This window comes from Schistocerca cancellata, chromosome 4, assembly GCF_023864275.1.
Source record: "Schistocerca cancellata isolate TAMUIC-IGC-003103 chromosome 4, iqSchCanc2.1, whole genome shotgun sequence".
Lineage (NCBI taxonomy): Eukaryota > Metazoa > Arthropoda > Insecta > Orthoptera > Acrididae > Schistocerca > Schistocerca cancellata.
In genome coordinates this window covers 580365103-580381302 of record NC_064629.1, presented here as the reverse complement: position 1 = coordinate 580381302, position 16200 = coordinate 580365103, and the positions used below count along the sequence as shown (strand labels likewise).

Genomic DNA, 16200 nt, shown 5'->3' with positions numbered 1-16200 from the left:
AGTGTAATATTAAGTATAGATGACAAAAGTGCACCTCCAGGTTTTTTTTTCAAATTTCCTTCCAAATTCGATGATGAAAAACATGAAGCGACAAAGTAACCTGTATGCCCAACAGAGAGTAAGTAAGTTAGAAAGCATGAAATCCCTTTCACCCACTGACACGCTATCTAGAGGAAGGGAGCTGTCCTCACTGAAACAAGGCAGCATAATCTTAGAAGAGCTAGAAGCTGACTGGAGAAACATGGCACAAAGATACATGTGTAGTGAGTGCAAAGTCAGACTGTGTAAATTACAGTGCTTCAAAATGCATCACACAAACAGGAAACTTGTTCCACAAAAGCCCCTCAAAAGTCTATGTTACCAAAAATCAGTTCATAAAAGTACATAGCAATTCAAGAGCAAAGAATTACCAGCAAATTTAAATTAGGAAGCCTAAACTTTTCATTAATGAAAATGTTATTACTTAACTATAAATTTTCTGAGAGTTACTACAGCTGAAAACAGTCACGTTTTTTCACCACAGGTTGCCCTACTCAGCTCAGGTACCAAAGTGTTAACAAAGTATATTACATTCAGTTAAATGAATTTTAAGTTGAATATAATTTCAGTCATAAATGCCTTTGTGATTTCTCTTGCACATAAGCCCTCTCTATCAATGCACACAACCTTACAAATTCAGTACCTGCTCTGATACAGTCACAACACATATTCAGAAGAGGTATTGTTTGCAGTCTAACTTATGTTCTGAACCAATTCTGTTAAGTTATCTATTACCAAATTTCTAATACTTACAGACCATCACATGCAGTATAGAATAGGACTGGCACGATATGCAAAACTTCACAGGTGCATCACATATTGCACCCATGTGGTCTGAAACTTAGCTTGTCTCAGCTTCGCTTGGACCTTCTTGGAACTACTCAGTACAGGGTGACATTTCATTTAGCAGTGTGATGCAACACTGTTTCTCTGGCATTTGGTATTGCTCAGCCCAACTTTCTTCAGTTCAGCAGAATTGTGGTGTCAGCACTGTTTGTCCTTCACTATTTACTCATGGTGTAAAGGAAGTTTATACATCCAGTGATTCTTTGCACAAAAAGAGGTAGTCTAGCTATATATCATCCCAACCTTTAAAAATTAATGCGAATCACAGAAGGGATCTAACAAGCTATCATCCCAAACTTTAAAAATGAATGGTAATCACAGAAAGAACCTAACAATCTATCATCCCAACCTTTAAAAATTAATGCGAATCACAGAAGGGAAGGATGAGAATTCTCAATATCTATTAAGCAGCTACTCCCATTGACTAGTGCCACAAATGTACTGCAAAACGTCATTTCAATGCTATGTAAAAAGAATTTGAAATATTTAGTTGGTAATGAAAGAGCAAAAAGTTACAATAATCAAAAGGTGACTTGTATTGGATTCACTGTTCAAGCAGTTTTGCTAAATTAGCAGGCATGGACCATGTGATAAAACTGATGGTATACACAACAACTTTTCTGGAGTCACAAGCATTATTTCATCGACAGTTGCAACAGTTTTTGATGGAACTGAACAAAGAGTATGGAGACATTATACGTGACAGCAAAGAAGGTTGGTTAAGGCAAGGGGCACGCCTGGAATGATTTTTCAGTTTAAGACTTGCTACTGTTGAGTTTTTGGTGGAAAAAGGAAAGCAGGAATGAAAATTAGAATACCCAGAATGGATTGTAGACCTCTCAATTTAAGAGGACTTGACTGCACACTAACAGTAAGTCACTGCAAGGTTAGAAACAACTTATTTCTGATTTGATGGAGATGCATTTAAAAAGTCAATCACACTGTGGAAGAGAGAACTTCTGACAAAAAAATGTATATTTCCCTGAGCTCACTGGTGTTAAACAAAGCTTCAATTTTGAAGAATACATTGTGATGTAGATTGAATTACAGGAATAGTTTTCGAAGCATTTTGGGGACACTGTCACTTTTACATCTGTTTTTGAGACTGTTTGCAATTTCAATTGAAGGCGCCCCTATATATGTGCAGATGGAACAGATTGGCCTGCAATGCAATGCCATTCCCATTTAAAAGACAAATTATATTATGATAAAATTGTCCAGAGTTCTACATTGTTTTCATCGGGAAGAGTTTTTCTATCTCCATAATAAGGCTGCAAATGTGATACAATGTTTCAGGCAACATATGGGTGAGAAATGTCTTTTATTATGAAACTAATAAAGTCATGATTATGTGTCAACACTAGTGAAAATAATATGTGAAGCTTCTGGGTCTGTTCATATGCAGACATTTTTTACTAGATATCACTTTTACTATATCTCCAGCGTACCAAAAATAATTAAATAATAATGGATTGTTTTTGTTTCTGGTCTATGTTGTAATGAAAGATGAAAAAAAAGCAGCGTGTAAGACTTGCAGCGTTCCTCATATGATCAGATTGCCATCCAAACGCAGCACATTTACTGTTCCCCCTTTTCCTGCTCAGACAGCATGACACAATAGTGGGTATAGTGTGCACATGAATGAGGGCACTGCATGTGTGCAGAATTCTTGGCCATCCCCGTTATAGAATATTCTTTAAAATTCTATATATGAGTCGAGAGTCGCATTGAGTACAGGCTCCTGACTTGAAGAGTGAGACAGACTACGCAAAACAGTAACCTAACTATACTTCATTCGGTGAAAGAAGAACCCTGACAGCTAGCAGCATTGGTGCCAGTTTACTGCAACATGTAAAAGGATGCTGGTAGCACCACCTACATGACTGAAAACAATTGCCATCTACAGAGCTGAAATAACATTGAGGAGTAGCAAATTAAGTTGCGCAACTAGTAATGGTAGATGTGTGAAGCAGCCGTGTGAATACCACTTTAACTATTAGAGCTCTTCTTTTGCTGCACAGGTGTTGCACATTATTTTAAAATCTCTTAAGATATTGCCTACAGACTATCTCAAAAACCTTGCCTACAGGCTATCTCAAAAACCTTGTCAACCCGTTTTCAAGAAGGGACGTCGAACAGATGTGCAGAACTATAGACCTATATCTCTAACGTCGATCAGTTGTAGAATTTTGGAACACGTATTGTGTTCGAGTATAATGACTTTTCTGGAGACTAGAAATCTACTCTGTAGGAATCAGCATGGGTTTCGAAAAAGACGGTCATGTGAAACCCAGCTCGCGCTATTCGTCCACGAGACTCAGAGGGCCATAGACACGGGTTCACAGGTAGATGCCGTGTTTCTTGACTTCCGCAAGGCGTTCGATACAGTTCCCCACAGTCGTTTATTGAACAAAGTAAGAGCATATGGACTATCAGACCGAACAAAGTAAGAGCATATGGACTATCAGACCAATTGTGTGATTGGATTGAGGAGTTCCTAGATAACAGGACGCAGCATGTTATTCTCAATGGAGAGAAGTCTTCCGAAGTAAGAGTAATTTCAGGTGTGCCGCAGGGGAGTGTCATAGGACCGTTGCTGTTCACAATATACATAAATGACCTGGTGGATGACATCGGAAGTTCACTGAGGCTTTTTGCAGATGATGCTGTGGTGTATCGAGAGGTTGTAACAATGGAAAATTGTACTGAAATGCAGGAGGATCTGCAGCGAATTGACGCATGGTGCAGGGAATGGCAACTGAATCTCAATGTAGACAAGTGTAATGTGCTGCGGATACACAGAAAGATAGATCCTTTATCATTTAGCTACAAAATAGCAGGTCAGCAACTGGAAGCAGTTAATACCATAAATTATCTGGGAGTACGCATTAGGAGTGATTTAAAATGGAATGATCATATAATGTTGATTGTCGGTAAAGCAGATGCCAGACTGAGATTCATTGGAAGAATCCTAAGGAAATGCAATCCGAAAACAAAGGAAGTAGGTTACAGTACGCTTGTTCGCCCCCTGCTTGAATACTGCTCAGCAGTGTGGGATCCGTACCAGATAGGGTTGATACAAGACAGAGAGAAGATCCAACGGAGAGCAGCGCGCTTCGTTACAGGATCATTTAGTAATCGCGAAAGCGTTACGGAGATGATAGATAAACTCCAGTGGAAGACTCTGCAGGAGAGACGCTCAGTAGCTCGGTACGGGCTTTTGTCAAAGTTTCGGGAACATACCTTCACCGAAGAGTCAAGTAGTATATTGCTCCCTCCTACGTATATCTCGCGAAGAGACCATGAGGATAAAATCAGAGAGATTAGAACCCACACAGAGGCATACCGACAATCCTTCTTTCCACGAACAATACGAGACTGGAATAGAAGGGAGAACCGATAGAGGTACTGAAGGTACCCTCCGCCACACACCGTCAGGTGGCTTGCGGAGTATGGATGTAGATGTAGATGTAGATGTACTCTCCAAATTCTTTGCCTTCAGCTCTCATCTATATTCTGGCCAACAAAAACCAGTCAGTAGCAAAACAAAGTGGTGCACTAACCCGTAGGTTGGTAAAATTTCAATAACACTTGCAAAAAAGTTAAAAACCTGCACTTTATTATTGAATAAAACTCTTATTGCTATTATAAAGACATTAACAAATCTTTGACACAAAGTGATGTGTATATGATCATCGTAAGTACTGTGGAAAATTATGAGCAGGTCAGTAAAGAAGAGCTGTGGCAATTACATCATTTCCACATGAGAAATGATGGAGCACTATCTAACAGAAAATCATCCCTGTTTTGTTCGACGTGATACTTCTAATACAATGGGAAAAAGATGGATAAGTGAAAAACTGAAAATACTAGAAATCTGTAAGGGTGTGATGCAGGATGGTAGCTATTTTTTAAAATGAACAAAAGAAGTTTCATTTTTATCCCGTGTTAAGTTTAAACAATGGATGTAGTAAAAACATTGATAATTATAACAGCAAAATCAGTTTTCTTCTTCAAATATAACAATTTCTTCCGATTGAAATCTGTATTTAAAATCAACCTCACAATTTTAAGTTACCTCATGATGACCTAAGAAGTAGAAAACGGGTTAGAGTAAGTGAATTGCAGACACCATTTTCCACTAGACAATGCCTCAACAATAACTTAAGACTACATCACGTAGATAAGAAATTAGATTTCAAGTAGGTACAGGAGCCTACATATTATCACTTAGGAGCCCCACCAATGTCTCCTACAAGTCCTAGCTTAGTTTCCTTCAGTAACCTAATGATGCCAGGAAAAGGAAAGTTCAGACACCTTGTGTCTGGAATACACAGAGTGATTCCCCCCCACCCCCACCCTCCACCGTGTACAAACTCTAGGGACTGATCGCTGAGAGGATACGGAACAAAAAGGTTTTATGAACTTATGTTCAGAAATGCATGTTTTCATGCTAGAGAGCATTTATTTGATCATACTTTGTTACAAAGACTGTGGTCTAATACGGTACCATGCAGCCACAATTGCAGTATGCACGCTTTCCTCCTAGAGGGTGGTACTGTTCCCCATACATCATGCCCTAGCACCCTCTCCTGCCATAATAATTGGTAATGTTGTGTCCAGTTCACTTCTCTTGGGGACTCACCTTGTAGTGGATGTGATACAGCATTGTACACAATGGTTCTGTATTCGAAGTGACAGCTTGCCGACATGGTGTTTACTTACTGAAAGGTAAATGGCAACAGGCAGTAAGGTTGTATCAGGAGACCTACCCCCACAGACAAACACCACAGCATTCAGTGTTTGCAACAGTGTTTCATCATTTGTCTGAGACAGGGTCATTTCAGGAAGCAGGAAACTTGACTTGGAGGAAAATGTGATAAACGCTGTAGAAGGCGACTGCTGTGTTAGTACCAGGCAGTTGGCCCACCAGTACAGGATAAGGCAGACTACCGTATGGAACATTCTCCATGAGAATTGTTACTACCCTTATCACTTACAGTGTGCGCAGGGCTTACCAGCGACAGACTTCTCACATCAGGGGCAGTTCTGTCACTGGTTTCTTCAACAGGCAACCACAATTCCAGGATTTGTGTCATCCGGCCTATTCACACATGAGGCCAGCTTTACGCAGAGTGGTATCTTCAACTTTCATCACAGTCATCTGTTGGATAGTATGCAGAACCCCCATGGAAACTGAATGTTTCTTCACATGTTTGTGAAGATTTTAAAGGCACTATTAACGCACGAGATAAAATAGAAATGCAAACCATTACTGATTCTGAAATGCTAATTTTAGAATAAAAGGTTCTAAAAATTTTCTTGAAAATTAGTCTTCAGATGCAATTCCCTCAAGAAAAGGACTCTCAATGCATTACAGTTCTGAATACACCTTCTCACTTATATAAATATACTAGACTTTGCTTTAGGGTAACAAGTGTGGTCCCCATATTTCAGAGATTTTTGAAACAGACAACTCCAATCATACTTAAATGTGTTAAATAGTTTGATGAGCTCATCGTCGCTGGCATAGGATCACTTGGTAGCTTGCACACAGTTTTCACAAAATTAAGTAAGGCAATTCCAAAATGTAATCTCAATAATCTTTTTCCATGAACAAATAAAATACCTACAGCATATTTTAAGCTCAAACTGAGTATTCACAACATATCAGTATTTGCACATTATAGATGAATTACCATCACTTAAAAACCAGTGTTGCATGTTGTCTAGGCAACATCAAATACTACATGACCCCTCTGCTCACAACTTATCACAAACTGTGACCTCTCTGGCACAAAATCACAAACTGAGTCACGTAACTGAGATGATATTCCATAAACACGCAATTTCACTACAAGCTGCTCATGTGGTACAGTGTCAAAAGCCTTTTGGAACTCTAGAAATACAGAATCAATTTGAAATCCCTCATCAACAGCACTCAACACTTCGTGTGTGTAAAGAGTTTGTTGTGTTTCACAAGAATGACATTTTCTAAATCCGTGTTGACTGTGTGTCAATAGACCATTCTCTTTGAGGTAATTCATAATGTTCAAACACAATATATGTCTCAAAATCCTGCTGCTTATCGACATTAATGATATGAGCCTGTAATTTAGTGGATTACTCCCACTGTCTTTCTTTAATGTTGGTGGAACCTGTGCAGCTTTTCAGTCTTTGGCTATGGATCTTTTGTCGAGTGAGTGATTGTACATGATTGTTAAGTATGGAGCTATTGCATCAGCATACTCTGAAAGGAACCTAATTGGTACACAGTCTGGACCAGAAGACTAGCTTTTATTAAGTGATTTAAGTTGCTTCTCTACTCCAAGGACATCTACTTCTAAGTTACTTATGTTGGCAGCTGTTCTTGATTCAAATTCTGGAATATTTACTTCATCTCCTTTGCTGAAGGAATTTAGAAAGGCTTTTTTTAGTAACTCTGCTTTCACAGCATTGTTGTTGACAGCATTTCCATTGCAGCATTGCAGGACACTGTTGTGGTGGTGGTGATGTCCTGGCTTCCATGTCGGAGACTGATGCAAGTGAAGTGCTTATGAAGAAACACAGATAGGAGCTGGCAGTGACAGTGAAGAAAAAGAAGGAGAAGAGGAGGGCGTTGTTTAAAGTTTCACTGCTGCTATGCAAGAACTAATAGTGTCATGAATTTCTTTTCCTCTTTTAATGTAGATGAATCAATTCTAACTTATATTGACTAGCTAGAGCGACAACTTCATTCGCTACAATATGCTGGAAGAATAAAACAAATAAGAGCTCTTCATTTAAAAAAAAATAAAGGATGTGTTCCGTGTCAAGTGTAATAATTGTATATTTACTGCATTTAAGTTTGTAGCACAGGATATTGGTAATTATGTAACTTAATACCACTTATCTCACTTAAACCTGATTCTGGATCACTCTTTCCATGCAGTCTGTATCCCCATTTAAGGAAAACCCCTATTCAAGGAAAAAACATTTGGGTTTCCAGAGATTCAGCAAAAAAGGGGTTTTAGCCTTCAAATTGAAGACTTAAACCGCCTACTGATCTTTAGTCCTTGTACATGTTAGCATGCTGACTGCAAATGCTTCCTTTTGATCTAAGGTGAGAATGTTACATAGGTGGTTGGTTGATTGGCTGGCTGGCTGGCTGGCTGGCTGGCTGGCTGGCTGGCTGGCAGGCAGGCATACCATTCTTATATAGCCTTCTGCAGTGACTGCAGCAAGGGCAAACACAGGATGGAATTCCAGTTTTATTTGTTTGAGTTTATAATAGCAAATATTGGTCATCTTAGCCCTTGACTAAATCTTCTGGAAGACAAACACGTGATCAGAAACTGCTGCTATGACTAGATGCACCAGACAAATGAACAATGAATCTCCTGGCCAACTCAGTTTTAGCTTCGTTTGTCTTCACAATGCCATAATGATCCTCACTCCATTTCCTCCAATAACTTGTGTCCCATGCCATTCACCCAAATTGACTACTCAAGCTATCTTCTCTCATATTCACAGCACAACCCATTGCCCTAATATTATTAATGTGGTAGCAACAAACTCAACATTCATGACAATTCTTGTGTTTGCTTTAGTTATGATGTGATTCTTTAGTTATTTTTTGAAATGAGTAATAAAACACATACAGCAGATTTATTTAGCCTAGTTGCCCATTACTTACACACACAAACCTTTTATATGTGGGATCAAAAGCACCAGTTCTAAGAATGTATGTTTAGAACAAACACTTTAAAAGGTGTTATTGAAAAATATGAACAACCTAACAACTGAAAATGACCATAATCCAAAAAGGAAAAGGAACAGATTACATCTTACTTAAGGTAAGAGGCTAGAATTAGTCTCAAACCTAAAATAATTTTAAAGTATGTTAGCAAAGGACATAATCTCATGACTTGTGGGAAATACAGAACAGAATTTAGAAAAGTTCTACAATCAAATGAAAGATGGCTTTCCTGGTACATAAAAACACCAGGAAATCTGAAATTAACTGTACAGAACACACTCTTCATGGTACTTATTAACTAATAGCTAAGGACATGCACTTGTTGAGAGATCAAAGCAAAAACCAAACTGCCAAACTGAAGTTCTTAATAAATATTAACGATAAGATCAGGAGGGAGAAAATTGCACATCAGAGAAACAAAATAGGGGGTGGAATTAAAGTTTTTATTTTTATTTTTGATTAAAACTTTTGTGGCGTGGGCATGGAATGGGAATGAAAACACCAGGATAGACAGAAAGTCAATCTACAGAAAACTGAAAGACCAAGAAATAGCAGGATAGAAAGTGAGAAAGAACAGGAAAGGAATATGGAAACAATAAATGTATGATAAAAAGAAAATGCATACAACTTTGATGTACAGGTGGTAAACTGGAGTTTCATACTGAATGTGACTGTGATGATTAACTGCAAGCAGAATTTTACAAAATCATCAGATGAGTCACACAGGCATCTTCATGTCGTCCCCCCCCCCCCCCCCCCCCAAAAGAAAAAAAAAAAAAAATTACACTGAGGTGACCCAAGTCATAGGATACCATCTAATATTGTTTTGGACCTCCTTTTGTCCAGCATTGTGCAGCAACACGAAGTGGCATGGACTCAACAGAAATATTGAGCCATGCTGCCTCTATAGCTGTCCATAACTGCAAAAGTGTTGCCGGTGCAGGATTTTGTGCACAATCTGCTCTCGATTATGTCCCACAAATGATCCATGGGATTCATGTAGGGCAATCTGGGTGGCCAAATAATTCACTCGAATTCTCCGGAATGTTCCTCAAACCAATCTGGAACAACTGTGGCCTAGTGACATGGCATATTCTCATCCATACAAATTCCATCATTGTTTGAAAAATGAAGTCCATGAATGACTGCAAATGGTCTCCAAGTAGCTGAACACTACTATTTCCAGTCAATGATCCGGTGTATTCCACATAAACATAGCCTACGCCATTACGGGGCCACCACCAGCTTGCACAGTGCCTTATTGACAACTGGGGTCCATGGCTTTGTGGGGTCTGTGCCACACTTGAACCTTACCATCAGCCCGTACCACCTGAAATTGGGACTCATCTGACCAAACCAGGTTTTCCAGTCGTCTACGGTCCAACTGATATGGTTACAGGCTCAGGGGAGGTGCTGCATGTGATAATGTGCTGTTTTCGAAGACACTCACATCAGTCGTCTGCTACCAATGCCAAATTTCACCTTCTGTCCTAACAGGTGCATTCGTTGTACATCCCATATTTATTTCTGTGTTATTTCATACAGTGTTGCTTACCTGTTAGCACTGACAACTCTACACAAACGCAGCTGCTCTAAGACATTAAGTTAAGGCTATCGGCCACTGCATTACCCATGGTGATAGGTAATGCCTGAAATTTACTATTCTTGACACTGTGGCTCTAGGAATACTGATTTCCCTAATGATTTCCAAAATGGACTGTCCCATGCATCTAGCTCCAACAACCATTCTGCATTCAACATCTGTCAATTTCTGTCATGTGGCCATAATCCTATTGGAAACCTTTTCACATGAATTACCTGAGTACAAATGATAGCTCCATCAATGCGCTGCCATTTTATACCTCATGCATGTGATGCTACAACTATCTACAGCTTATACACTTAAGAGCCAAAGAAATTGGTACACCTGCTTAATATCGTGTAGGGGCTCCTGCGAGCACACAGAAGTGCCGCAACGTGACATGGCATGGACTCAACTACTGTCTGAAGTATTGCTGGAGGGGACTGAGACCATGAATCCTGCAGGACTGTCCATAAATCCATATGAGTATGATTGAGTGGACATCTCTCCTGAACAGCATGTTGCAAGGCATCCCAGATACGCTCAATAATATACATGTCTGGGGAGTTTGGTAGCCAGCAGAAGAGGTTAAACTCAGAAGAGTGTTCCTGGAACCACTCTGTAGTAATTCTGGATGTGTGGGGTGTCTCATTGTCCTGCTGGAACTGCCCAAATATGTCAGAATGCACAATGGACATGAATGGATGCAGGGATCAGACAGGATGCTTACACAAGTATCACCTGTCAGAGTTGTATATAGACATTTCAGAGGTCCCTTATCACTCCAACTGCACACGCACCACACCATTACAGAGACTCCACCAGCTTGAACAGTCCCCTGCTGACAGGCAGGGTCAAAGGATTCATGTGGTTGTCTCCATACCTGTACACCCCCATCCAATCTATACAATTTGAAATGGGACTCGTCCAACCAGGCACCACGTTTCCAGTCATTAACAGTCCAATGTTTGTGTTGATGAGCCCAGGTGAGGCGAAAAACTTTGTGTCATGCAGTCATCAAGGGTACACGAGTGGGCCTTCGGCTCAGAAAGCCGATATTGATGATGTTTCGTTGAATGGTTCACACGCTGACAATTGTTGATGGCCCAACATTGAAATCTGCAGCAATCTGCAGAAGGGTTGCACTTCTGTCATGCTGAATGATTCTCTACAATCGTCATTGGTCCCGTCCTTGCAGGATCTTTTTCTGGCCGCAGCAATATTGGAGATTTGATGTTTTACCAGATTCCTGATATTCACGGTACACTCGTGAAATGGTCGCATGGGAAAATTCCCACTTCATCGCTACCTCGGAGATGCTGTGTCCCATTGCTTGTGCGCCAACTATAACACCACGTTCAAACTCACTTATACCTTCATAACCTGCCATTGTAGCAGCAGTAACTGATCTAACAATTGTGCCAGACACTTTATGCTAACTTCAGTGCCATGTTCTGGCTGTTTACATATCTCTATATCTGAATATGCATGCCTATACTAGTTTGTTTGACACTTCAGTATATGTGCGTATTGCTATCCCATGACTTATGTCATCTCAGTGTATATATAAACAAACATACAAATAAATCAAATTCACACAAAGCTAACAATTTTTGTTAGCACACTGTGGGCAGAAACATACAAATTCCTCTACAGTGCTCAGATATTTTCTATATTAAATTATTATTCTCACTGTACATGGTAGAAATATACAAAAATGTTTTTTTAGAATACCTGCAGTGCAAGAATTTTTGGCTTCTAAGTGTTTCTTCCTTCAACTGAAGGGTGACTCTCTCCATGTACAATGAAACATCACATGTCTGCAGTAGTCTGCTAGCTTCAAGTTTATAGTACTCCCCACTAGCAGCAAGGAAAGGTGTCTCAAATATTTCTTCATATAACTGAAATAAAAAAAATTAAAGACTAAAAACTTAATCATAAATTTTGTTGAAATACAAAAACAAAATGTACATAGGATCATGTTGCCCTACTCTCAATGTCAACACTGCCAGTTCTACAGTAGTCACAGACAGAGGTCATACTACAGAATTTCCTTACATCATTAGGAATCAACGACTGATCCTACTAAATGTCCACACTCTGCCTTTTTCTGTTCTGTTCTGCACATACAATTAACGCTTTCACCCAAGCAAGGAAAATACGCATTTTCTGCATGCAAGTTTTGTCAAAAATGGAAGACATTCACATAAGTGCATAGTGAGTGTTACTGACTGTAATGTTCAATAACAATAAAACAATGCAAAACACTACACAATTCTCTTTATGTCTAGTTGTGTTGGGGGAATGGGGAGATTAGAACAGAAGCTTGCATGAAGAGGAGGAGGAAGGGTTGGCTTCAATGTAAGAACTGCGGTGGGGGTGGGTGAAGGTGGGTTACTGAAGTGCTGTTACAATGGAGTCAACTGGGATAATGTGGCTCTTGTGTGTGTGTGTGTGTGTGTGTGTGTGTGTGTGTGTGTGTGGTTTTTTCCTGTTTCTGAAGAAGGTGTTTTGTCCAAAAGTTTTAATGTTTAGCAGTCTTTTCACTGTGAATGTCTGTGTCTCATTGCTTCCTCTATGTGATGAGTAGCAACTGACACTTTTCATAATATTTTTGTATTTTATCCTGGAGTTTCCATTGTTCAATACAGACATCTGTTTAAACAAGGGTTGATTCAATAGTGAAAAGTATTTCTGAGCATAATGCAAAGGAAAATGATGTAGAAAGTTTTATCTTGTTAGGGTACTTTGTAGCACAAAACACTTAGTACTCTTAGAGACAAACTTCAAATCACTAGCAACGAACTTAATCTAAATGTGGAAGGCAATCCTGTTTCATACCATTCTTTGAGACAACTGGAATGTGACACCACAAAATATGAAGAAATGTAATTCATACAAAGTCCTGTCTCCTTGGTCCTGTAGGTGCAGCCTCAAAAAATGGCTAACACGTGAAGTGGAGAAGAGCTCTCCGCATGCTATTCTTTTCAGTGACATTTTGTTTTGTTTTGAATATAGACTTCTTCCCTGCAGTTTACAGATCATAAACACTGTTTAAATTGACCACTAGACATTGCTGTTCAATATACATATGGATAGCATAGTCAAAGGCCTCAGTGGTACCTAATACATTTAATACTATCACTGGATAAAAGAGCAACATCTCAGCATACCAATATCTTTGACTGTCTATTTCAGGCCATTTTCTCATCACATTGGATGAGTCTCCATACTCCTAGCAGACAGGAATCATGTAAACAATTTATTAGAGAACAGGCACAACACTGCTTAAGCAACATGAATGCATAAAAGTATGGCACACACTAGTTTCCTTTCAGTATGATCTAAGGTATATCTGGTGTTAAAAATGGCAACCATTGTAGAAACCCCTATCAAAACTTATATTGGAAAAAAGACATTGTTATAAATTGGTAGGAAAATGAAAAGGAGGATACTGGTCAGGTGTGGGGGGACCAAACCATGTCATATCCTCACCCCTTCCTCTCCTCATCTCAATTTGGAGCAAGGCTGTTTAAGACATGTCTTGCCATTTAGAACTGCCTTCCATCAGCAGCCTCAAATTTTTAAGACAAGTCAGCCATTGAAAATAGACGAGGCAGAGCTGCAAGGGTTCATGGGCTTCTTTCACTTGCTGTCCATTACTTTCCTTACAATGTTCATGACAAAACACTTGGTATATCTACATCAAAATTGACCAAATAAGTGAAGGAAGCAACTTTCCTACAGGTGTGACATTTCTAATTGCAAGAATACTTGCTTCAAAACATATGAAAATAATACTATCAGTGGAAATAGTGTCTCATCCCACATGGCACTCTTTCTAACAAATGTTTACACAGAATATAATATATAAACTGTATTTACAAACCTACATACCAAACACTTCAAAAAAAGAAATGAGTATGCTTTATAGCAGTGCTAGTGTTACTCATGCTGCACATCATATGAGTTTGATAATTAGCAACAGACATACTTCTTAATGACTAAATGTGTACTTTTTTAACTGTGGAAATTTGTAGAGTTTAGTTATTTCTTCTGTAAATGTACAGTCTCAAAGTAACAAAACCAAACAAGTGCTAGAATAATTGATAGAAAGAAATTTTCCAGACATCACAAACTGCTTTAACCTCCAAAGTCATTCCACAACGTAATTCTTATAACAAGAACGCACATCTTCATAATAAAAAAGAAAATGCATGACTTAAATGGAGAGTAGAAATATTGCTCAAAGATTACAATATACACAACAAGCTGGAGTGCTGAGTACCTTAGTGCACAATGCAGTGAGTCACATAAAAGCAGTGAGTGGCTTGCCAGCCACAAGACTTTTAAGGTTCTGGCCCTGCAAACTCCATTCAGAATGATATCAGGCAGGTCAGTGATGAACTGCATGGCTCATTCCATTGAGCTAGACTAAATACAGCAAGCTGCATAACTAACTATAGTGTATCAAATGGGTTATTCAAATATAATTATAAAAACACTACAATACTCAATAATTATGTAAAAATGTTCACTGAAACAACACATGAAATTACTGTTGGGAAATAACAGCTATTATGTAGTTCAGTTAATTTATAAAAGGTTATTAAAATGAACCCCATTTCTGAAATTAGCAATGGGGCCTTAATGCAAGCAAAAATGGCAAAACCCCAACACCACTACCAAAATATGTAACAATTCATCATCATCATCATCATCATCTGTAACAAGAAATTAGCTTTCTGGTAAGTATCTGATAGTATGTTGACATGTCAATTTGCAGACAGGGGCAATGTAAGGACTGTTACACACTGAGCTTTTGGCCAAAGCCTTCTTCAGAAAAGAAAGGGGAAAAAAAAACCACACACACAAGCAGGCACACTGCCAAAGCAGTCTGGTCAGAACAGCTGGATATAGCAGTCGTGTGTGTGGGAGGTGTGCCTTCTTGTGTGAATGTGTGCATTTTCCTTTCTTTTCTGAAGAAGGCTTCAGCCAAAAGTGAGTGTGTAACAGTCCTATCATTGTACCTGGTTGCAGCTCAAAGTGTCATTTTTTCAGTGAGTAGCAGTCTATTCCTTTCATAATTTTTCATATTCTAACCTGGACTTTCCATTGTTTGACAATATGTTGGAAAGAGAGATCGGAAAATTCTAAGTCAGTGCTAACTTTGTTTACTCACACATAGGTTTCCTTTCATCTTGAATTCTTCAACACTGACAAAAGACTGTATCACGCCCCTTATGATATCTGTTGAATTTGGATTACCTTCTCCTAGACGGTCTTGATGTATGCCTTCCAAAAGAAGACTAACCAAACTATCCTTTAATGGTTGTATCATATTCTTTTTCCAAATTTCAAGACCTGAAACATTTTCAAAATTCAATCATTGGGACAAGATAATGAAGAAAATATTTTATGTATAAAAGATAACTAATTGGTCTCTGTAAAATTATTAAATGTTATACATTGCACTTTATTAAAAAAAAAAAAATCAGCTATGTTTTTTCCTAAAGGTGCCCACCATATCATTACCTAAGTTTTGGAAAGAACAATATCTCAGAATGAGATCAGACTGGAGATGCACAGCAATTGCTTGCAAACTAATTTATTGTGCAACACAATCACATTGATTTCAAAGTTAAATGAGTGGTTTTAGCCATCACCAGCTATCCTCAGATAATAAAAGAGATGTCATGGTTCAGTCCCACTACTGTGGAAACAAAATTGTCAAATCACATTTGAAATTGTGGTTTCTGCAGTGGTGGAACTGAACTATAGCACCTGTTTTATGATCTGAAGCCACAAACAGTCCATATGATGCTGTTACGAACACTTGAGAATGTGCCTGTTAATACACAACAAATGTTATTAAATTTATTATTTTCATTTTTATTATTATCATCATCATCATCTCGTATTGATTTGACTTAATTTACTCAGGGAGACAAAACAACAGTGGACTTAGCCCCCTTGTCGCCTGCACCGAAACTAA

At 38.7% G+C, this 16200-nt stretch overlaps 1 protein-coding gene across 1 annotated transcript in view; it reads right to left on the bottom strand.

Annotated features, from left to right (window-relative positions):
* LOC126184333 (cullin-2) overlaps nucleotides 1-16200 on the bottom strand; it is a 184818-nt gene that overhangs the window by 140247 nt on the left and 28371 nt on the right. Inside the window, exons 5-6 of the mRNA XM_049926709.1 lie at nucleotides 15388-15569; nucleotides 11940-12106 (exon numbers count right to left, since the gene is read on the bottom strand). Of these exons, the coding sequence (XP_049782666.1) occupies nucleotides 11940-12106; nucleotides 15388-15569 (349 nt within the window). The remainder of the gene's footprint in view (nucleotides 1-11939; nucleotides 12107-15387; nucleotides 15570-16200) is intronic.